Here is a 24,739-nt window from a genome sequence, read left to right as displayed (position 1 = left end):
ATTTTATGTGACTTGTTTTGTGACATTGACCTGATTCACCTTCTCAAATTAAACAGACCTGGACATTTGTGTCCCAAACTAGGACTTTTTTAGTTAAGATTCTCCCATATGTCATATCTCCATAGACCAGTTTACCTCCTTAGAATCTCCTTAGAATCATGTTTATGAATCTTAAAATTCAATACACATTAATGAGAAGCTGCTCTGTGTTGGGCTTTATGGCATGGGGTATACATAAAACAGCAACAACAAAAAGGTTATGATCTCTTTTCCCTAGTAAGTTAAAGACAAGTGCATAAGCATTTGTAGCATAAGGTATACTATTTCTTAAGAGGTAAATAGAATGTTAAGGAAGCCAAAGGAAGGAAATATCACATGAAGTTGGCAGTAGGAACATGTAATTGAAGAGATCTTATGAAGAAATGGTGTTTGAACTAAGAGATGGGTAAGCTTTTGAAGTACAAGGATGGACAAGAATGTCATCTGATTAAGAATAACACATGGGCAAGAATACAAACATAGGAAGAACATTGGTTATGCCCAGGGAACTAACAATTCATACTTTTAGGGAAAAGCACTAGACGCAGGGAGTCAGAGAGAAGTAAGTCTGGAAAGATAAGTCATGATGGAACACAGGGGGTGCAAATTATAAGGATAAAAAATGTGAATTGATAAACAGTAGAGAAATCTTTACATAGGGAGGAACTCTGATGACAACATTCATATTCATAGCTTTGGGGTAACATTAACACAAATGATGAGGAAGACCTAGTGTTTGGCCCTTTACATATTTCTTACCTTGATGAGAGGAAAACTAATTTTAAAACTACCTGTGCTTTAGTGCTATTTCAAACAGAAATCATCATCTCCCTAAGACATGCTATTTTTAAAAGACTTATAAAATAAAGTGATGGTATATGTATGCAATGGAATATAACTCAACCATAAAAAAGAATGAAATCTCACCATTTGCAATGATGTGGATGAAGCTGGAGTATATTATGCTAAGTGAAATAAGTCAGAGAATGGCAAATACTGTCTGATTTTACTCGTATGTGGAATTTAAGAAATGAAACAGATGAACATAGGGAGAAAAACAAGAGAGGAAGCAAGCTAGAAGATAGACTCTGAACTATAGAGAACAAACAGGGTTGCTGGAAGGGAAGTGGGGGAGGGGATGGGTTAAAAGGATGATTGGTATTAAGAAGGACATTTGTAATGAACAATGTATGTTGTAGGTAAGTGATGAATCCTAAATTCTACTCTGAAACTAATATTACACTGTGTATTAACTAACTGGAATTTAAATAAAAACTTGAAGTAAAAAAATAAAAATAAATTAAAATGAGTCTCTTGTAGGTAGTAATTAATAAATAAATAAACAGATAAATAAATAGCTCTTTAGAAGTTATGTTCTTTACTAGGCAAAGAAGTCAAACATGGATCATAATACAGCTGAACTTATAGGAGAAGAAATAAATCATTATTGAAGTGCTTTTTAAAACTTTTGTTATTGGGTATCAATAAATATATGTAGTTCAAGCTTATAATTTTAATTCATTAAAACATAATGAATTTTAGAGGTCTCAAAATATGCATGATTTATGTATTTTTATATTACAACCCTTATCAGAAATATAGTTTGCAAATGTTGTCTCCCAGACTTGAGGTTACTTTTTATATTTTGTTTTTTTTTTTTCCCTCTTGCTGTGCAGAAGCTTTTTAGTTTGATACAGTCCTACTTACTTATTCTTGCTTCTGTTTCCTGAGCTTTTGCCATGTCTAAAACATTGCCAAGACCAATGTCAAACAATTTTCCCTATTATCTTTTCCTTTTTTTTTTAAGATTTTATTTATTTGGCACAGAGAGAGATCACAAGTAGGCAGAGAGGCAGGCTGAGGGGAAGGGTGGGAAGCAGGCTCCCTGCTGAGCAGAGAGCCCAAAGTGGGGCTTGATCCCAGGACCCTGAGACCATGACCCGAACTGAAGGCAGAGGCTGCTGAGCCACCCAGGTGCCCCTCCTCCTGTTTTCTTCTAAGAGTTTTATAGTTTCTAGTCTCACATTTAAGTTTTTAAAACATTTGAGTTGATTTTTGTGTAAATTGTGAGATAAGGATCTAATTTTGGTTTTTTTTGCATGTGGATACACAGTTTTCCCAGAAATGTTTATTGAAGGGAGTGTCCTTTCCTCACCATGTATTCTTAGCACTCTTATTAAAAACTTCTTGACCTAGATATCTTATGGTTTTTGGTGCAATTGTAAATGGGATCTATTGCTTAATTTCTCTTTTTTCTGTCTTCTTGTTGGTGTATAGAAATGCAACTGATTTCTGTGCATTGATTTTATATCCTGATACTTTACTGAATTCCTGTATGAATTCTAGCAGTTTCAGGGTGGAGTCTTTGAGTTTTCCATAGAAATAATCATATCATCTGCAAAGAGTGAGAGTTTGACTTCTTTGTCAATTAGGATGCCTTTTATTTCTTTTTGTTGTCTGATTGCTGAGGCTGGACTTCTAGTACCATGTTGAATAACAGTGGTGATAATGGATATCCCTGCCATGTTCCTGACCTTAGGGTAAAAGCTTTCAGTTTTTTCCCACTGAGAATGATACTGGTTGTGGGCTTTTCATAGATGGCTTTTATGATATTGAATTATGTACCCTCTATCCCTACACTATGAAGAGTTTTGATTAAAAAAGGATGCTGTACTTCATAGAATGCTTTTTGAGCATCTATTGAGAGTATCATATTGTTCTTGTTCTTTATTTTATTTTATTTTTTTAAAGATTTTATTTATTTATTTGACAGATAGAGATCACAAGTAGGCAGAGAGGCAGGCGGGGGGCGGGGAGAAGCAGGCTCCCTGCTAAACAGAGAGCCCAATGCGGGACTCGATCCCAGGACCCTGGGATCATGACCTGAGCTGAAGGCAGTGGCTTAACCCACTGAGCCACCCAGGGACCCCGTGTTCTTTCTTTTATTAATGTGTTGTATCACACTGATTGATTTGCGAATGTTGAACCAACCTTGCAGCCCAGGAGTAAATCCCACTTGGTCATGTTGGATAATACTTTTAATGTACTGTTGGATCCTATTGGCTAGTATTTTGGTGAGAATTTTTGTATCCATGTTTATCAAGGATATTGGTCTGTAATTCTTCTTTTTGATGAGGTTTTTGACTGGTTTTGTGATCAAGGTAATGGTGGTTTCTGTGGTATATATATATATATTATATATTATAAATTACATGTTACATAATAATGGAATATTATGCAGCCATTAAAACTCCCCAAATCTTGCCATTCGCAATGACGTGGATGGAACTAGAGGATATTATGCTAAGCTAAATAAGTCAATAAGAGAAAGACAAATTTCATATGATCTCACTGATATGAGGGGTTTGAGAAACAAGACAGAGGATCATAGGGGAAGGGAGGGAAAAATGAAATAAGATGAAACCAGACAGGGAGACAATGTGTAAGAGACTCTTAATCTCAGGAAACAAATTGAGGGTTGCTGGAGTGGAGGGGAGTGGGGAGGATGGGGTGGCTGGGTGATGGACATTGGGGAGGTGCTACAGGGAGTGCTGTGAATTGTGTAAGATGGATGAATCATAGACCTATATCCATAAAACAAATAATACATTATATGTTAAAACAAAACCAAAAACAACTAGCTGACCCTATATGCTTGGGTTTATTTTTGGACTCCCTATACTATTCTGTTGGTCCCTTTTTGTGTCAGTACTATACTGTTGATTATTATCACTTTGTAATATAATTTGAAATTAAGATCTGTGATGCCTCCAGCTCTATTCTTTCACAGGATTACTTTGGCTATTAGGAGTCTTTTGTGGTTCCACAAGAATTTTAGAATTGTTTTTTATTTCTGTGAAAAATGCCTTTGGAATTTCTATAGAGTTTGCATTGACTCTGTATATCATTTTGTATGACCATTTTAGCAATATTAATTCTTCCAATCCATCAGCATAGGGTATCTGTCCATTTATTTTTGCCTTCTTCAATTTCTTTTATTACTGTTTTATAGTTTTAGTGTACAGATATTTCATCTTCTTAAATTTATTCTTAAGTATTTTATTCCTTTGAGGTATTATAAATGGAATTGTTCTTTTTTTTTAAATTTCCTTTTCAGATAGATCAATTTTAGTATACGGAAGTACCGTTGATTTTTGTATGTTGCTTTTGTATTCTGTAACTTTACTAGATTTATTTATTAGTTGTAACAGGTGTGTGTGTGTGTGTGTGTGTTTGCATGGAGTCTTTAAGGTTTTCTATATATAAGATTATGCTATCTACAAACAATGATGATTGACTCTTTTCTGATTCAGATGCCTTTTATTTCTTTTTCTTATCTGATTCTTTTTGCTAGCACTTCCTGTACTCTTTTGAATAGAAGTGGCAAGAATGGACATACTTGCTTTATACTGTATCTTAAAGGAAAAACCTTCACTTTTCTCCATTGATTATGATACTATCTGTGGGAGTTTCATAAATGACCACAATTTGGTTGAGGAAATTTCCTTTTATTCTTATGGAGAATTTTTGTTAAACCTTATATCTGATACGGGATTTGATAGCCAAAATATATAACAAACACATATAATTCAATAACAAAAACAATAAGAAAACCCAAATAATCCAATTAAAATATGAACAAATAAACTTAATAGACATTTTCCACAGAAGAAATACAAATGGCCAATAGGTACACAAAGATGTGCTCAGCTTCACTAATTATCAGGGAAATACAAACAAAACCATAGTGAGATATAACCTCACACTTTTTAGAATGGCTTTAATCAGAAAGATAAGAGTTTGTGAAGATGTGGAAAAAAAAGAACCCTGTATACTATTGGTAGGAATGTAAATTGGTTTACCCATTATGGAAAACAGTATGACTCAAAAAAGTAAAAATAAGACTTCCATATGCTCCAGCAAGCCCTTTTCTGGATATACGTTCTAAGGAAATGAAAGCATTAGGTCTCATTCCCGACCTAAGAAGGAAAGCTTTCAATTTTGCATCATGATGTATGATATTTGCTATAGGGGTGTGTGTGTGTGTGTGTGTGTGTGTGTACACTTTTTTTAGGTTAAGAAAAATTTCTTCTATTCTGAATCCATTGAGCTTTTTTTTTTTTAAATCATGAATGAATGTCAAAATTTAGCAAACATTTCAATCAATTTTTAAACATTTTCTCACTTATGTTAGTATGATTAATTTCATGAGTTAGGTTTTGAAAATTAAGCTGGTATTATCTTTTGCAATAAATCTAACTTGATAAGGATGTTGGTAAAAGTTTGATTAGGATTTTTATATCTATATTAATAATTCAGTTGGCTTATTTGGGCTTATTTGGGCAAAAGATTTCCCTTTTTATGCATTCTAATCAACATTAGCTAGCATCATAAAATGTGTTGGGGAGTATTTCCTGATGGATTCTCTGGAAGTGTTTGTGTAACACTGAATTACTTTTTTAATGATTAGAGGAATTCAGTAGTGGAGCTATATGACTTCAAAATTTCTTCGTTTGAAGAAATTTTAACTATGAATTTAATTTCTTTAGTAACTCTGTGACTACTCAGATTTTCTATTTTCTCTTATGACAATTTTGGTAAGCTTAATTTTTCCAGAGATTTTCACATTTCATTAGAATTTTTGAATTCATTTTTACAAAGTATTGGAAATATACTCTTATAACGTTTAGAAAAATGTGTTTCAGTTCCTTAGTGATGTCTCTTTTTTTAATTAACTGATTTATTTTGTTGATTATGTTGTCACAGGCTGTAGATTCAAGGTCAAAAGACATGTTCTAGCAAATGATGGGAAAAATGTAAAAGACTTTGGGGATTATGTTTTAAAATTACCATGGCCAGCAATTAACCCATATTGAACATTACAACTGTATGAAAAATATGCCCCACTTCCATTTTCCATTTGTTTGTTTCTGTGTATCATCGTGGATGTTTTATTCTGATCTATGCTCAAGTTAATTATTTCTCTCTTCAGTGCTATCAGATCTGCTGCTTAACACATATGCTTATTTTCAAATTTCAGATACTGTATTTATTTTAACATTTTTATTGATTTATAATTTCTAGTTCTTTCCAAAAACTCTAAATATTGTTTTTCATTTCTTATTATCCATACTTATTTTGAAATCTGGGTTTAAGTCCATTATTTGATTCCTTGTGAGTCTTTCTCCTCTCTGTCATTTTTTTCTTGATTTTTGATCACATGATGCTGTCACCATGTTTATTTATTTTGGATTAGGTATAATTGTATATGAAAAATTGCAAAGATAATTTGTGGCCCAGAATTATGTTATCTTCTTCCAGATAGGATTTTACTTTGTTTCTGGGGTACTGGCAATCTTAGATTATTTGAATTCAACACAAAGTTGAGAAGATTTTAAGTAGGCTTTATTCATTGAAAGGGTGCTTTATTCTGTTTTGCTCTTATTCTTATAGTGTGGCCCTTCAGAGTAGCAACCCCAAACCTAGGAAATTAATCTGCATCATCTTCCTCAGTAATCCTGGATCCCCAGTTTTTGTCCTCCCTCCCTAGGAATCTTTTGCAAGTTGTCAGCCTTTAAGGATTTTCTTCCATAATGGATGGATACCTTTAGAGGAACATATCCCCAAATTCCATGCTCATTTCTGTTTATTTTCTTATTCTCCCCAATATTGACCATTTAATACCTTATTATTTTGATGGATCCCTGATGCTTTAGCTGAATAACTTACCCAACCAAACTTGGATATTAAATTTCTTACTTCAATGTATTTCAGTAAATGTGGGCAAAATCGGAACATTTTCAGATAATTGCATTTAGTTTCCAAAAACTAAGAAAACATTTCTTCTTCATTGCTTTAATTTGTGCCATAGTGCCAGACACATAGTATATGCTTGCTAAATATTAGTAAATTCTAAGTTTTGGCTAAGCATATGTCATATAAAATGGTTTCTCCTTGAGCAGAAAGAAAGAAAGAGGACATTTTATTTTCTAAACCACGGAACTTGTCTCTTGCTTCTTATTAGGTTTTCTACTTACCTTTACTGATTCTTTTTAAAATGACATTATTTGTTCCCAAACACTTGCACGTTCTTACTGTGACTGACTAATGGACTCACTTTTTTATTGTGAGCATACACATGTGTGATTTAATTATCTCAGTGGAAGGCTACTTTTCTCTTTCTAGATGTTATGATGGAGTGGGAAAAAATAAGGAGTTGGAAGACCATAAGGTCTTTCTCCATCCTTGTGCTCCCCAGGCTAGTAAATTGCAGAGAATGGGTTGATACACAGGTTCATCTACAATTGCTTGGTTCTCAGAAATTGACTATCAGAGGTACATTAACTTCTTGGGAATAAAAGAGAATGCTTTCCTTTAAGATTCTGTGCCAGATAATTTTTGCTATTTACTTGCTAAACAGAAATAATCTGTCTTGACTTGTGAAGCTACAGTTCCTTTTTCTGATTTTCTTAATTTTCTATGGCTTTTGTATTCAGCTTGATGCTTCTAAAATGACTTGGCACTAGCAGAGAAGAGAAGGATTTTATAGTCCTACCTTGGGGCCAAAGGAGTAACCTCTCCCGTGGCTGGTTCATGGATGGTATGAATATCTTATGCATTGTTCTTATGTATTCTCCCAGGCTGGAAGATTTCATCTCATTTCTACTCACTGGGGTTCTTGCAGCCATACCATCGTTGATCCCAACCTACCTTATTATTTCACTCTCTTCTTTCCTCTTATTTCAAACTTAAGTTCTTATCTACCTCACACTAAAGGAAAAAAAAAATCAAAGAAGAAACTCTTTCCTCCAGATGATGTTATATTTCCGCTGTCTGAGCTAGACTGAAAGTTGACCGGCATAGTCTTCTAAAAGGTGGAATAAAAGCCGAAATATATTTGTTACTAGGATCTGACAGGAAATCCTGGCCTGAAGATAGGCATTGTAGCTGAAGAAACTAGTTGTGTAGGCATAATAAAGAAGGCATATAAAGATAGAAGAGGAGTTCTAAGCACAGAACCTCAAAAATGTGGCATAATAAATCTTTTCACTGAGACAGTTGGTATATTCTCTAATGGATATATGATTTGATAATGAATTATAAAAATTGTCACATAGGCTAACATAAAATAGAATTATAAAGTCTATTTGAGTAATTAGAATTTTATCATTCTGTTTCTCCTTAAAGCCTACTATGAGTCATTTACATTTTAAGGCTTATATAGAAACACATGTATCTTCAAAAGAAGAGAAAATGGGAGAGAACTTATTAAATTTTTGATGGTATATGCTATGTAGTATTTCGTTTAATCCTAACAACTTAATATATAGATGATATTACTCTGGTTTTATAAACTCAGATCTGTTAAGTATCCTTTCCCAAGGATACACAATTAATAAGTGCAGTCTACATTCTAGCTCAGTCCAAGGCCATATGTTCTACTCTAAGAATGTCATTCCATCTCTATAAGCTAAAAATAGGAGGGGGAGGGAGAATGTGTATATAGATAGTATCAAGAGAGGAATTATTTCACTGAGTGCAGGTTTGTATCATAAAGAAAACACTATAGAGCATGAAAATAAGAAAAAGTGACATATAAAGAAACATGCAGTAATACATTTGGTAGAAAAATCTGCTTTTAATATAAACTTCAACTTGATTTAGTTAAATTTACACTATGTTCCAAATTGTTATCTACATACAAAGTCATCCAGAAAATTAAGGGAGGCATACATGATAAACATTAAAAATTAAAGCTTTGACAGAATAAAATAAATAACATTTAGTAATTACACTAAGCATGTTTTAAATCCCATAGTTAGATATTAAAAATACAACAACTGTTCAAAGCAGGCTGCCAAATTTCTTCAAAATGAGTTGTTATGAAATGTTGACTAAATATACCAAAACTATATATCAACTTCAGTATAATTAAACATTCTTCAGACCAACAACATGGCTTTCCTTATATTCTTAACATATGTTATATGTGACTTTCTCCCTCATATTAGGACAAAAGGATTATCCATTTGTTAACATTTAAAATAATTTTCAGAAAGTTTCTACTAGTCATTCAAGACTTCACAATTCATAAGTTGCTTCCACATATTTAATCTCCAGAATTAACCTATTAGGGAATATTTATTCTTAATGCTCCTGTTTGACATTGTAAGTATTCAACACATTTATTTAATAAATATTTATATATTCACCATTGATTATTTAATAAATATTTACTGAATTAATTGAATGAATGAAGTTCATTTAGTTCATATTGTTTAAGTGACCTTTGAAGGTGACTTGAGAAATGGCCAAGGCTGAGTCTCTACCTTCTGATTATTCAAGGAGGCTACAATGTCTAGAAACATACACATAAATATGTAATAAGTAGTTTATCAGTCTACACAACAAAACATGATATGTTCAATGACATTTCATATGTTCTGGGTGTTCTTCCTCTGTTGTAATGATAATTTAATCAGAGTTGCAATGAACATAGAGCATTAATGCAGCATTTAAATCTATCCCTACATATGCATTTGTGATCACTGCCTCAGGTGATTTGTGTTGCTGTTTTTCACTGAATATATCTGTACCTATAGCATTCAAGAAGAAAGTAAGCAGGTTCTAATCTGCAAACAAAAATATTACCTTTATTTCTAGACTTTATGACTACTCTCTCGTTTGCTTTTTCTTCCCGCAACCAAAGGCACTTCATTTCTTAATCCCCTTAAGTAATAATGGGCCATCCCTAGTGTAAGCAGTCCTGCTTCACAGAGGGAAACAGTGTAAGGCTGGACACGTATATCAGCTGCCACACAAGAGCGAGTATTATGCCAAAGTTCAATTCAGAAACTTGAGATCAGTTAATTTTGTCTTTTATTTCTATTATCTTTGGCCACTTTGCCTTGCCCCACTGACCCTATCAAAATAAAGTCTCTTCATATGTTTGTTTTCTTAAGCACTGTGGCTATATTTCCCAGATCTTTCCACTGTGCCCTATGGAACTGGAATTTTATTTGCAAACTGATTGTCCACCAGTGCTATTCAAAGAACACTCTTCATGCACCCTCCCTTTCTTTTACCTTATTTGAAATGGTTCCTAGAAAATACTGCTACCCTTATAACCTTTAGCAGGAGAAGCTGCTCCTTCTTCCGTTTCCTTTTTTTTTTTTAAGATTTTATTTATTTATTTGTCAGAGAGAGAGAGAGAGAGAGAGCACACAAACTGGGGGCATGACAGGCAGAGGGAGAAGCAGCTTCCCCCATGAGCAAGGAGCCCAATGAGGGGCTGGATCCCAGGACCCTGGAATCATGACCTGAGCCAAAGGCAGATGCCCAACTGACTGAACCACCCAGGCATCCCTGCTCCCTCTTTCAGTTGCCAGATGTCAAGTATCATGAAGTAGCATTAACATTCTACTTGAAATTCTCCTCCTCTTTTGGTTCACCCATTTGTCTGGCTGTCCTGTTTCTTTCCTTGTCATGATAATCTTACTGATCACTCCTAATCTTTTGTGTGGGGTTTTTACATTTGATTCATTGCTTTTGTCTCTGCCCCAATCTTACCATTAGGAAATTGCTACTTGGGAGACTTATCCAGTTGCTCTACTATTACAATTTTTTGGCCCTCTCAAATGTAGTGATCATCTAAGGTAATTTTTTTTTTTTTTTGGTCAAATGTGGAATAGCATCCAATTCTAAAATCTTAGATTACTGTAATACATTCTCTGTAACAAACCTCCTGCCCTTGAGATGACCTATTTCCTACTAAACTTACACTTCCATCTGGTTTTGTACCTAGAAACCTCACTACTTTTTCTTCAAGTATATCCAACCACAGCTGGCCTCATCCTTCACCAAAAGTCCATGTTACACAGAGCAGTGATACACAAAGTGTGGTCTACAAACCAGCCTCACAAGCATTAGCATCAGGATCTCTTTGGAAATGGAAAGAAACACAATTTCCTTGGATCCCTCTCCATAACCGCTAAGTCAGAAACTCTAATAGTGAAGTCTGGGCAACCTGTGTTTTACAAAACCCTCTAGATGATTCTAATACACTTAAAATTTGAGAGCCACTAATGTGGAGCATTAACTCAATTGCTCTCTTGCAAGCATCTTTAATATCTTTGGATAGTAAAAAAACATTTAAATATGAATGCATCATTATTTCATTCAAAACCCTTCCATGTGTAAGATTTCTAAAGGTTTATCAAGTTCTCCATCCATACAATCATCATTCAGTCCAAATTTTTTTGTAGTTCCTATTTATCGAAATTTGAATACTGTAAAATTATCAAATATACTTAATGATTCTTGCAAAGGTGTTTCCCATTTAACCACCCTCTGAGGGGCATACTGAGCAAACTTGTACAGAGTCATGTATATAAGAATGGGTGGAATCAGAATTTGAACTCAGGTCTGAGTACAAAACCCACACTTTTTCAAATTTTGTTGCTGAATTATGTGAAACAGCATTTGCACTGATATGTGTCTTAGACTCTAGTTGAAAAAGAATTTACCAATGGATCACTACAGATTTTTTAAAAATGAGCTATATGAAAATCTAATATCAAATAACTTTGATAAATATTGTTACAGTTTTATTTAGTACATTTATTTAACTTTGATAAATACCAAGTTACATAAGACTTCTAAGAGCCTTTATTTAATATGCTTGTGTGTATGTTGAATCTGCAAAAAGCAGATATAGTGTGTTGCTGTCCAAAATTATTTTTTAAGATTTTATTTATTTATTTATTTGATGGAGAGAGAGAGTGAGAGGGAAAACAAGCAGGGAGAGGAGCAAGGAGCCGGATGCCACACTTGATCCCAGCACCCTTGGATCATGACCTGAGCTGAAGGCAGACACTTAACCAACTGAACCACTCAAGCATCCCTGTCCAAAATTCTTTGACCAAGGAGCCTTTTTTTGTGAATCAATCATATTAACACCATGCAGGACTAGAATGCCTAGATCTGCTTTGGAGGACTTGGACTTAAATCTATTTTCCTTCTCTTCAAGATATGTGGAATTGCTTATCTCCCTTGATCTCTTTAATTCTGCTTTTATCCTCCACTCTACTTTGCCATTCTTTTAACCTAGAATATTGCTGTCTCTTTGTCTCACTGTTCTTCTGCCTCAGGGATGCATTCAGAGGAATTACATTTAGCATGTAATGTTACATGCCAGGCATTATGAATAAAATATCTATGTATTTATATGTACTACTTTTATAGATACCATAATAATTTAGTGATGATGACATGAAATTGCAAATAGGATAGCATCACCATTCTGTGATGTATATATATCCAATCCTGATTAGGTTGTGTTAGGGTAGCCACCTGAACTGTGTTACTTTCTTTCCTAACCCATGCTGGACATAAGAATTATGAATATGATTCATGTGAGGTCTTCTTAAAGTCCACATATATATTCATAACACCAGTTGGAGGGCATTTTGCCTATATTTTATCTAAAATTCAGCAGAGATTTGAATTGAAAATGATTGCAGTATGGATAAGGATATACACACTATTAAGCAGTTAACTTATATGTAATTCCAGCTCACTATATACTCTAAGTGTAGTTTTTTTATATTAATTTCAATTAATCTGCTAAGGTATTATGTTTAATAGATTTCTTTTTTCCTGGTCCAGCATATTATCTCTTTTTCTTTCACTGCGCAGGTTCTGCTGATCTTCTCCTTTGTGTTCCATGCTCTTCTTGTCCTACCCTGGTCTACTCTGGTATGTTTGCTCAGGGCATTTAATATCAATGTCAGGTAATTATGGGTACTATCCACAACTGCTCCAAGTTCAGATTTTTTTAAAGCATAGTTCCCATGATCTCTAGCAAGAAACAGAGTTCCCTCCTATTCTGCATAATGTTTCCTTTCTCTTTTTGTTATGTTCTATGGATCTCAGGTTTCTCATTGAGTCTGTATTCTCCCATGCTGAGGAAGTGGGGTGGGAATTTAAATCCCTTCCCCTTGTCAGGAAAATCACTTTTAGGTAGAACTGAGATGAAGACATATTCCCCCAATGTGTGAAGATCATGGACTTTATGACACCATTAAATGTATCTTAGAGATACAGAATCTCAGAACAATTTTACATCCATGGACATGAGACTAATATAAACTGGATATATAATATAAATAATTCATAGTTTCTTCTCCCAAGTGTGTTACAGAGAGAAGCAAAAGGTTGAGTCTGTCCTTAGCACTCAGAGAATCACAGAATTATCAAAATTAGAAAGAATTTTAGAACCTCTACTTCTCTTCTGATCTAATGTTGATTTCTTCTCTACTGTGCCCCTACAAAATAGACATTCAATCTTACATCAATATCTTGAGTAGTGGAAAATATACTACCTCCTATGGTTGTTCATTAACCTAATAATTCTATATTAACAAATCACCTAAAGAAATAATTTCTGCAATGCCTCTACTGTGTTGTTTCCAGAATATTATGTTCATTGCACATGTTTTATAATAAAACAAAAAAGTTTTATATTAAAACATGGAAAACATGTGAAAAGCTGTAAGCAAGCCAATGACCAATAAAAGAGAATTGATTTAAAAAGTGTAGCATCTATATAATGGAATACTGTACATCTTATGAAGGATGAGATTTATATTCACTGGATAAATACATGTATTTATACTGATAGTAACTGGATCCATCTATCTGTATATCTATAGTCTGATGTGGAAATATTCTAATAATAATGTTACAATAAAAAGTAAGTTATAAAACAGTATATTAAATAAGTTCATTTTTATCATATACAATGCATAAACACACACATGATCATATATTTACATCTTTAGAATACTGTCTGGATGGTTACAAACAAATATGTCTTGAAAAGATATCTGCATCCCCATGTTCTGTGCCCTATGTACAAGATATGGAAAAAACATCAGTGCGCATCAACAGATAAATGGATAAAGAACCATAAAGAATGAACTTTTGCCATTTGCAACTACACGGATGAAACTTGAGGATAGTTTGCTGAATGAAATTAGTCAGAGAAAAACAAATAACATCTTCTCTCACTTATATGTGGAATCTAAACAAAAACAAAAACCAAGCTCATAGGTATGGAAAACAGATTGGTGTTAGCCAGAAGCAGGGATTGGGCAAGTAGGTGAAGGTGATCAAAAAGCACAAACTTCCCATCATGAAATAAATAAGTCATGGGGATGTAACATACAGTATGGTGACAAAAGCAGACAAATAAGCAAACAGTATTGCCCAAGTTGTATAAAATTTTTAAAACCTACTTCAGGTGAGGTTATTCTCTTTTTTTGCCCCCAAATTTGAATCCTTGTAGCTGCCTTCTTTCTGGTTCTTTCTGTATCACGGACAGAAATTTTCTCTCTCTTCCTCTACTATCGTAGAACACACAGATCATGCTGTTCTTTTCTTTAGTCCTTCACGTGTTCTTTGTATAAGATGCACGTATATGGCCCTTCTGTCTAAGAGATCTAAATAAGTAAATCATTCATTTGATGCATATTTAATAAAGACCTATGACTATGCCAGAGAATAACATGTCACTATCATATGTGACATAAGCTTACTAAATGATGAAGTCATACATTTAACATGATTTACATAAAACACTGCAGATTATCCTTATGTAACCAGGGTGAGATAGGTGCATGCAGCAGAGAATTCTACCTTGAATTAGGGTCAAAGAACCTAGAGAAAGTGATATTGATGACTAAGTCCTAAAGGAGTAGGAGTTAGTTAGATAAAGGAGTTAGCTGGGATTGGTTGGGGTAAATAAAGTATTCCAGATAAGGGAAAATACGTGCGACAATAACTGGATTCCCTTCTTTCCTCTTTTTCTCCCTTTCTCCTCTCTCTCTTTCCTACCATACAAAAACTTATTGAGCAAACACCATGTGCAAAATATTTTTTCAGGTCCTATACATAAGTTGGAGATTGATATTTTCCTTTCAAAGTATTCATGGTCTAGTAGATGAATCTGAAATATTAAATATAACAAATTATATTAATATATTAATCAAATATTTAATACAAATATTAAATATAACAAAACAGGAAAAAAACAGATAAAATATTCTAGAAGCATGTATCTTTCCATTTGCCATCATAATCATATTACTCTAGGAAAAAAATAAAGGAATTCTTTTCAATCAAGCAGTATGAGCACATAGTTCCAGTGCTGAAGTAAGGCTATAGCCTGATCTATCTTATGCCACACTAGTTTCCTAAATTCGGTTTTCATAATTCCTTCCAAGATAGTAATTGTATACATGCCTTGCAAATATTTCTCATTGGCTATATTTCTCCCTTGACTCCCTCGTACAGGAAGGGGGGGAAGCAAGTCTTTTTCAACAGTCCAAGGTATCTGTAGAATATCTACTTCTAATTAAATATACAAAAAGCGTTTATACAGATACCAGAAATTGACATCCTGACAGCCAAGTACAGTTGATAGTGGTGGTACCCTAGGGTCAGTGCCATTGTAACAGTTCATACAGAGTACAGGAAAGCATTAAGGTCCCAAACTTTCTTCTTAATATGTTTCATTGTAGATGTATTATTAAGCACATTTTCTTTTGTTTTGTTTCTCCCCTACAGGTCTGTGAAGCAGGCAGAAGTTGCAGGTGGTCCTTAAAGAAATTGCAATTATTCAAATCCTTATGTATAGTTCTAATTTTATTTACTATGTGTAATAATTTAGAGAATGGTTATTTTTATAATATCAATAATAAACAAGTACTCTTATAACCAGGGGGTGCCTAAATGTGTAATCAGAGAACACTAACCTTGGCAAGGATTCTGGGGTGGTCAGGATGTTTGCTGCCTTTTGACATGGTTAGTGTCTTGGGTTTAGATTCCTTTGTACCTAGTTATTAAGATTACTATTTGATACATTAAATATTGCCTGATTCAAATAACTCTGCTTAAAATTTTTCTGTATTTTAACTTGTGTAGGGTTTTCTACTTCTTATATTTTTATAATAATTTCTCATTTTTTAGATGAATAAACATTATACTTACCCACATGTGCCGTGCCATTCAGGTCCCTCTGGGAGTTAGCTGTTTGGTATCATCACCTGCTATGTGTGTTCTGTGCAGCAGCAAGAGACATACTCTCTACCACTGCTCCCTTCTATGATTATCTTCCCTGTTCCTATCAAAACAAATAATTGAAATGTTAATTCAATAAAGCAGATCAATAAGGAATGAAATGCATGCCCAAAGCATATGCAAATGAAAATTGTTTGACCATTTATCCAATTACTGAACCCAATTAAGGTTATCCATTTTGCATTTGATATATGCTCGCTTTTGGAATATATTATGCGTTGATGCTAAGTGAATGGATCTAAGTAAATCTATTGAGTATCTTATTGTCTGTTTTATCTTATTTGTCTTAATCTAAGTTTGTTTACTGGACCTTTAAGGCATATGGTTAAATTATAAAATTGCCTGTATTACTGTCAAAGAAACAATATTAAAGACCAGAACATGGCTAAAGAATAAACAAAGAAATTCTGATTGTATGAATGACATTATACTCCTAAATCAAGTAATACAATAAATTTTCTTACAGTAACAGATTCATGTGTATAGAAATTTGAGACTAATTTTCATAAAATTTATTATTTTTTATGGGTAGAAATAAAGGCTTAGAAAATAGTGTATTTTGGGGTGCCTGGGTGGCTCAGTGGGTTAAGCCTCTACCTTTGGCACAGGTCATGATCTCAGGGTCTGGGATCGAGTCCCAGGTCAATTGAGTCCCACATCAGACTCTGCTTGGCAGGGAGCCTGCTTCCTCCTCTCTCTCTGCCTGTCTGCCTCTCTGTCTACTTGTGATTTCTGTCAAATAAATAAATAAAATAAAAAATAAATAAAAAAAGAGTAAGCTTGTGTGACCAGAACCTTCCTCTATTTAAAAGTTCTTATGATAAAAAAAATCTTCAAAAATATTCAATTGTGGATCCAAATGTTTCCTCTATTAGGAATAGTCTTTCTTTAAAACATGCCATCCCTAATGCTTTCATCTGTACTGTATTTCCTCCAACCTTCACTTGGTCAGTATTTGTCTCTTGCCCACAGACATTTTCCTGGAGATAGTCACTCTTCTAAGTGCCACACCAACCTCAGGAATCAGATCGACCAGGATATCAGAGTGTATGTTGCTGACAATGCTACCAAAGACATACAAATCTAGACACTAATTAAAGTAGTAAGGATAGATTTTAATCAGTAATAAACTATTGCAATAGAGTTTCCAGCATGAACTGAACTCAACTTCAATTTGTGCAGAGGTCACTGCATGTTTCAAAGGAAGAGAGAAGCAGTAAGAATGAGATTTGCCAGAGCTTGAGGAGAGTCAGGGAAATGGAAATTTACAAAAAATAGGAAGGGTGTTCATGTGAAACTCATTTGAGTTTGCTTATTGAAGTCAGACTTCTGTTCTTCCACAGAGACTGGGAGGCAGGGGCTCTATCTTCAGATGTTGGCGGGAACAAACAGTAAATTCTTTTGGCAGCCTTGCACTTTCCTAGGAAGGAACTTAAGTGGGGCTACAACCATCATCCTGGAGATTCTGCTTTGACTATTAGAAAATATGTTTGTGTTTGTTCATATCTTCTAATGTGGGAGTGAGTTGGGGTGGATGCCATAGTTTGGGCTCAGAGTCTGCAGTTTTTGTAGGCCAAGGTTGAGGCCTGGTCAAGAAGAGGGCACAGGGGAGCCAGGCTAGAGTTTGGTCAAGAAGGGAATCTTGATCAATGACAGCCACACACACACACACACACACACACACACGCACGCACACACTACAGTCTCTGCCCTGTCTTCTTTGTCAACTGCTATAATCACTTTTGGAGTCCAAGGACAGAGGCCAAGGCCAATAAGCAGCTAGATCCCAAATCAGGAGATTTTTCCAAGTTGCTTTTCTATCTCCTCTTCTAAATGTCATACATGAACTCTGAATCTCTTGGTACTCACTTTGACTCCCATTACTCATTTTGTCCTGCCCTTCCTTCCTTCTTTCCTTCCTTCCTTCCATCCCTCCTTCCTCTTCTTTCTTTCTTTCTTCTTCTCACAACCCTCCCCCTCTCCTTCCTCTTCCCTCCCTCCTCCCCCCCCTCCTCCTTCTTCTTCTTTTTGTTCTTCTTCTTCCTCTTCTTCATTTGTTTCTTAACACAGCTCCAGAATTATTGCCATGGTATGGCTTGAAATCCCCACACAAAAAGTGCTTCTAGAAAGGATCCTCACATTCCCTACTTTAAGACCATTACTATAGACAGATGGCTTTTGACTCCAACGCATGCCATGACTTCAGAGTGTCCCTTCCTGATAACACCTGCGTCTGGACATGGAAACTAGACCCTTATGCTCAAAGATATCATAGATTAGTGGGAGAAATATACATACATATAGATAATTTAAAGAAAATATGGTAATGCACAATGATGAAAATATCTATAAGCTAGACTACTATGGGAACACAAAAGAGCAGTTGGGAACCCATCTGAGACCTGGACTTGGATGAGAATGAGTTGTCAGGGGAGCAGAAAGTCAAAGAAGATTCTGGGGAGGAGGTAATACCTCAGCTGGATCCTGAAAGATGAGATAAAGTCAACTGAGCAACAAAAGCAAATAAGAGCATTTTGGTGTGAGCAATAGAATGAATCCAGTATAGAAGTCTGAGTGGGCAGAGTGTGCATGGAAATAGCAACAAATGCATACACATACAGTATGATAGATGTGCTAGAGCACGTACAGTAGGATATGATGTGACAGTTGGTGGGGCAGAGAAGTTGGCATGGATGCAGCTAGGAAAAACCACATGTTCCATCCAGGGGTCTTCATGTCTTGTTCTTCATCAGAATCACAGATACTTAATCCTACTCTCTGGGATTAAGATTCACTTGGTTTGAGGTAGACCCCAGTATTTATTGAAAAGCTTTTTATTTGATGCTAATGAATAGCCAAGGGTGAGAGCCATTGCCGAAGAGAGTTACTAAGGATTTTCAGCAGTAGAGAGTAGAGCGACACTGACAGATAGATGTTAGGATAGCTTGCTCTAGCAGCTGTAGAGAACAGCAGAAGTAGGAGACATGAGGAATGGGCAAACCTAGAAATGGTGAAACCAGTTAGAAAGTTGTTGCAGGAATTAAAAAAAAAATAAAGTCTTACTTATATTTATTAAGACAAAAGGAAATTCAGGGTCTTACTGTAGCTGGTATACTCTGGAATCAAGGGAGCAGACAGAATCAAAACCTATTTGAGGACTAGAATTGTCAGCTTTTATGGAATTATTACACATACATAGAAAAGGACAATAAAGTATTGTCAAGAATGCCTCCCAGGTGTATGGCTTAGGTGTGGGGGTGGCTATAAGACAATAAAGGGAGAAATAGGGAGATCAGCTGTTGGAAATGATAGCTACAGGTTAGATAAGTTGAAGAGCAACTGCCTATTTGATCTGAAATGTCCAGAACATATTGAGGCCAAGTGCAAGGCTGAAGAAGCAGATTTGTCATGCATGTGCATATATGAGTTTATAAAAACTATAAAAAATGGGTCACATTGCCTGAGAGGAGCCAATGGATGCCTCTCTAAAAAACACCCAAGTTTAGGGGACAAGCAAAGAGATTGCAGGAAGGAGACAAGAAAGAACTATTGAGAAACATAAGATATTAAAAAAAAAAAAAAAAAAGCAAGGCGTGCCCGTTACCAAGAGAATGGATAACTGTGATTTTCATACTATTTTCATGGTAAGTTTCCCCCATTTAGATTTAAATCTTTCATCTGACATTAGATGCACTATATTACCTCCAAGATATACTTTCTTAACCAATGACTTGTTCTTCCTTTAACTTTTGGAAGGCCAGAAAAATGTTCATCTTGGGTAGAGACTCCAGGGATGAGATAGGCAGGGACTTTGACTATCTTCATGTGATGTCATTACAGAGTATTAAAAGAGACAGAGAAGGGAAATATCATGTGAGTGATTATTTTTCTACCTCCTTTAGAAAAAGGGGCCATCTCCGCAGGCTTTTGAGGTGTTTGAGAATACCTCCCATGCAGCTCCATCTAACACTTACTGAACAATCCTTAATTGTCAAACACCCACTGTGTAATACCAGATTAGACTCTTCAGACTCTGCAGTAGTGGGACAGACTTGTCCTTGCCTTCATGTATCTAGATGGCTACTGTGGGTACAGCACTGACAGATAGTCATTTACAATAGAGCATAAGAGCACAGTACAGGGTGTTAAGACACCAAACCTGAGGAACGTCTAATCTACACCACAGATAAGCAATCTTGGGCTCTGGTTAATCTGGAATCTAAAGGAATAGAGGGCTTATTCAGGTGAAGTTGGGCAAGTGGAAGGGAGTTGGAGATAGTAATGGAGGAAGGGGTTGAAGGCTCTTTTGAGAGAACTGCGTGGGTAAAGATCCAGAGATAAGGAAGAACATGGTGGATCAAGTGAAAACAATTGAGTATGGCTGGAATATAGGGGACACACAATATTGTCAAGTAATGCAGATGATAAATTGCTGCCATACTGTATAGAGCCAAACTATAAAGGGTATTATGAGATACATTACATTCAGTGGGCAATGAGACACATGGAAGAGTTTTGAGCAGGTAAATGGTAAGCTTTGCATTTTAGAAAGGTGGTATTTGACTTCTTATGGGAAAATGGATCCTAAAGGGAAAATACTGAAGGCCAGGAGAATGGTTAGGATGCTGTTGCAGTAGTCAACATGAGAGACAGGAAGTGCATGGATAGAAGAAGAATCTAAATGGGTAATGATTAAAGTCGAGTGGGAAGTGTTACAGGTAATGGTCAGATTTCCAGCCCAAACATCTGGTAGTGAAATATGTTTGGATTGAGGGTAAGATGTTGAGTTCAGTTGGGAACATGTAGAACTTAAAGAGACTGGGACACACCTGAGACTTTGAGCACCATCAACACAAAAATTATTAAAGAGCCCACCGTAGAAATCAGGGCAGTAGATGGCAACAGCCAATGAGAGTGGGTGCAATGAAAATAGAGGAGAGACTCATGAACACACCAGTGCTTAAAGGACTGGAAAAGTGATTTCAAGAGCAAAGATTTTATGTACACTGGACAGAGTGGGTGGCCTACACAATGTTTCTAGGAAGTAGAAGGTCAAAATCAATGCACTTCAAGGTCCCCAGTTCCTGTAAGCACAGCTGGATTTCAGGGGGGAGACAAGCATGGGCTCATTTGTTGAACAACCTTTAGTAGTCTAGTTTAATGAGGCTGTAGAAACTTCCTGTGGGTGGATAGATGGAAAAACAGCTCTGTGTGTGTGTGTGTGTGTGTGTGTGTGTGTAAGGAACATAGAGTTTCCCTTATTTAGAAAGAAAAACTAAGGCATTACCAATTTTCTGTCTCTCTAGTTACTGTGTGGAGACATCAACTTTGAAAATTCCTTTTCCTTTGGTTAATAGTGATTAAGAGACAACTAAAATCTTTAGGAAAAGCTTAAGAATTAGTCCAGCTGCAACATTTTTACCTTCTCCCCCCCGCCAAACTAATCACACATAAGCTTTTGGTTGATTTTAAGGAGGTTAACCACTGCCAGCTGCTGAACTCAGAGTCTTTAAAAGGCACTCCTTTGAGGGAGAGGAGGGAACATCTTTCCTCAGTCCTAGGGACAGAGCTCTTCCCTTGCTGCAAATTGTGGCTTGCTCACACTATAAATATTTGTTGGTTTCTCAACTTGCATTTGGCTCCCTTACCAGTGTTCTATTTTTTTTTTTTAAGGTCTAGGATGGCTTCTTGTCTCTTTCAAGTCTTTGATGTTTATAGAACCCATCTCTGAAAGCCAACATAAGTGGCATTGGCTATGAGTGGAAGCCATGATTTGGCCACTCCCCTCAGTATTAGAATAATTTAAAATGTGCCTGAGAAAATCCCTGAGTGTTCCATGTACAACAACAGTAACCCACTATTTAAAAAATACAGTAGTCACACATCAATTTTCTCCCAGAAAGTGCCTCGCTAATGGCAAGGGGAGTGACTGGATTTGTGGATGTGCAGTGTACATGGCTTCTCTGGGAAAATGACCAATCTATAGTTTAAAAATGGAGTCTTTGAAAGAACTTACAACTCATCAGTTAGACTAGCATTTCCCAGTATAGTACAGTATTGTTGTGTCTGAAAGGCCCTTTATAAATCACAGGCATTTTCCTGAGTGACCAGCCCAAGGGTTACCACCTGGATTCTGAGTCAAAGGGGGAAGTGTTGCGCCAGTGGAAGTTTTATTACTGAATTTTGCAAAACTTTTTAGGTAAAGATAATGAGAATAAACAAGGAATATTCCTTGGAGCATCATCAACATCATACTGTCAGTGACTTAAATTAACCAGTGGAAATTTGTGCTTCATTGTGGAAAACAAATATGTATATATCTTAAGTAAGTTATGAACCGAGATTTTAGCATCTTTTATATACTCATTGTTTGAATTCCTTGCAAAATACCTTTTTTGGGGTCTGTGATAGGGGTCAGTATTATTCAACCTAATGTAGTTCTCCTCTTCCTCCTGGGTACTTGGGAAGATTTCCCAGCCCCCTGCAGCTAGGCAGGGTTATAGGACCAATTCTGACCAATGGGCCATCAATGCAAGTGATGGAACATTAGCAGAGGTTTGAGTTCTCCACACTTCCTTTGGTGTGGTGATCCTATGTGTTATAAACAAAGATGGATTGAGTTGGCCATGTCTAACAATAACCCCCTGAGGTTAGGAGTTTGTTAAGCATAGTCTGGCTTATTTTGAATAACGTTAGATCAAATTCTCTACTTGCAGAAGATGATGGCTCCAAAATTTGCAGTAGATACTGCAGACATTCCTGAGTTTAGAGCAGGTATAACTGATCATGATCCTTGTAAAGAAACTACAAGTTGTACTTTGAGAAAAGGAGATTGCAGCCAGGTGCATTCATAAGACAAATTAAAATGCCCATCTAAAATCAGTCTTACCTTAACTTCTTTTTGTTTGTTTGTAGTATCACAGATTTAACTCTTGTATACTTTAAGATATATGCAAGATAGCCATGTCATTTCATTTAAGATTATAGCTCCATCAGTCTTCCTGGGATTTTGGATTTAGATGACTCAAGAATCTCACGGTAGAATCAAGTTTCAGATGACAAATAAAGGAGTTAGCTTCCCAAGGCTATGAAGTGTATCAAGTACATTATCAAGTACAGAAGGGATATTACTTTTCCATAGGCAGATCCTAGCCACAGACACCAGGGTTTATGAAACAGATTGTACAATTTCATGTGCATTACAGTTACTTCTTTTAGCACTACTTTTTATCTTTGGAGTTTTTTGTACTCAAACTGGAATTGTATGCCTTGGAAAACCCCTGTCACTGATAGTAATAAAAGTCATTGAAAAATTAAGTTTATAGAGGGAGTCTTTGCCAGTGATAGGCAGATTTGAACATAGCCTTCATATTAGAAGAAATATTATTGTGCCAAGTAGACATCTGTTGAAGGAGGAAGGCAAGGACAGTGTATTGTAGTGATAAGATCATGTGGTTTGCTGTTAGGTATGTGTTTGAACACCTCCTGCATTCTTCAGAAGCTGTGAAAATTTAGGGGATATAACTGAACTCTCCCAGGGTCAATACGGTAATAACATTGCTGCTGCTGTGGCTACAGTGCTTCTCAGGGTCTTCTTCTGTGCCTTGTGTGCATTATGTCATTTAACCTTCACCATAGTTCAAAGAAGCTTAGAGTAGTTAAAGACCACACCTCCCCTCTTGTCATTGGTGTGGAGCTTCAGCTCTGTCCTAGTGTCCCTTAGTCCAGTGCTATAATCACTTTGTCAAGGGGCTTATTTATCTACAAAATAGTAGTAGCCACACTTAAATGAGGCAAGGAATTCAAGGTTAACATGCCAATGTGGTCTGGTTTTAGTGAGAGCTCTTTTCCCTGCATGCAGATGACCACCTTTCACCAAGTTTTGTGGAAGAGAGAAAGAGTTCTGGTGTCTTATCTTCTTATAAGGATACTAAGCCCATCATGGCCTTATCAAAACTTAATCACCTTTCAAATGCCCCACCTCCAAATATTATCACATCAAAAGATCAGGCTTCAGCGTATGAATTTGGGGAGTGGGGAACACAAACATTCAGTCCATAACAGATAAAGTGCTAAATAATGGCAGTAATTACTATTTTTTTGATAGACACAATATTACTGCTACTCATCTTTAAGAAATAGCTGTAGAAATGTAGATGTCAGCTATGGAAATCTGGTCTTCGCAGTCTCTGAGGGCCTTGCAATTAGACATGATCAGTGTAAAACATCTGATATCAGAAAACTAGAATTCAGTTTTAGTGCCATGTTTTGCAAAATAACCTACTTGACTGTAACTCCCTTTGTCATCTGTAGCAGCTGAACTACAGAATCAACATAAGATTGGAGCATGCAGGTCCAACTTCACTCAGTAAGGAACAACTTGTACTTGGCATTCTTCTAACCCAAGTCATTCTCAAAACTAACAGTGCCTACTGATTGCTCAGAGAGAGATTTTTAAAAAATCAGGCCTGGGATCCAATCCCAGAGCAATTAATTGGAATACTTACAGGGCGAAGCCAAGGCATGAGAGTTTGTGACTCTTCTCACATGATTCTTATAT

General features: G+C 35.8%; 1 protein-coding gene and 1 long non-coding RNA gene across 7 annotated transcripts in view; one reads left to right on the top strand and one right to left on the bottom strand.

Annotated features, from left to right (window-relative positions):
• C3H8orf34 (chromosome 3 C8orf34 homolog) overlaps window positions 1–16,096 on the top strand; it is a 376,732-nt gene extending 360,636 nt beyond the window's left edge. The window contains exons 12-13 of one of the 2 annotated variants that reach the window (XM_059166266.1): window positions 12,736–12,795; window positions 15,667–16,096. In XM_059166266.1, coding sequence (XP_059022249.1) covers window positions 12,736–12,795; window positions 15,667–15,674 — 68 coding nt within the window. In that variant the 3' untranslated portion in view covers window positions 15,675–16,096. Of the gene's footprint in view, window positions 1–12,735; window positions 12,848–15,666 lie in introns of those variants that run through there. The other variant, XM_059166265.1, reaches the window with a different exon arrangement.
• The window catches only part of LOC131826731 (uncharacterized), a 175,335-nt gene continuing 159,253 nt past the window's right edge, over window positions 8,658–24,739 (bottom strand). For all 5 annotated transcript variants that reach the window (XR_009351724.1, XR_009351720.1, XR_009351722.1 and 2 more), the window contains 2 exons: window positions 16,090–16,222; window positions 8,658–15,046 (listed from right to left, as the gene is read on the bottom strand). This is a non-coding gene — a long non-coding RNA (uncharacterized LOC131826731). The remainder of the gene's footprint in view (window positions 15,047–16,089; window positions 16,223–24,739) is intronic.

Source organism: Mustela lutreola, chromosome 3, assembly GCF_030435805.1.
Source record: "Mustela lutreola isolate mMusLut2 chromosome 3, mMusLut2.pri, whole genome shotgun sequence".
Lineage (NCBI taxonomy): Eukaryota > Metazoa > Chordata > Mammalia > Carnivora > Mustelidae > Mustela > Mustela lutreola.
The sequence above is the reverse complement of the archived record's forward strand: the minus strand, read 5'-3'. Positions and strand labels throughout refer to the sequence as shown.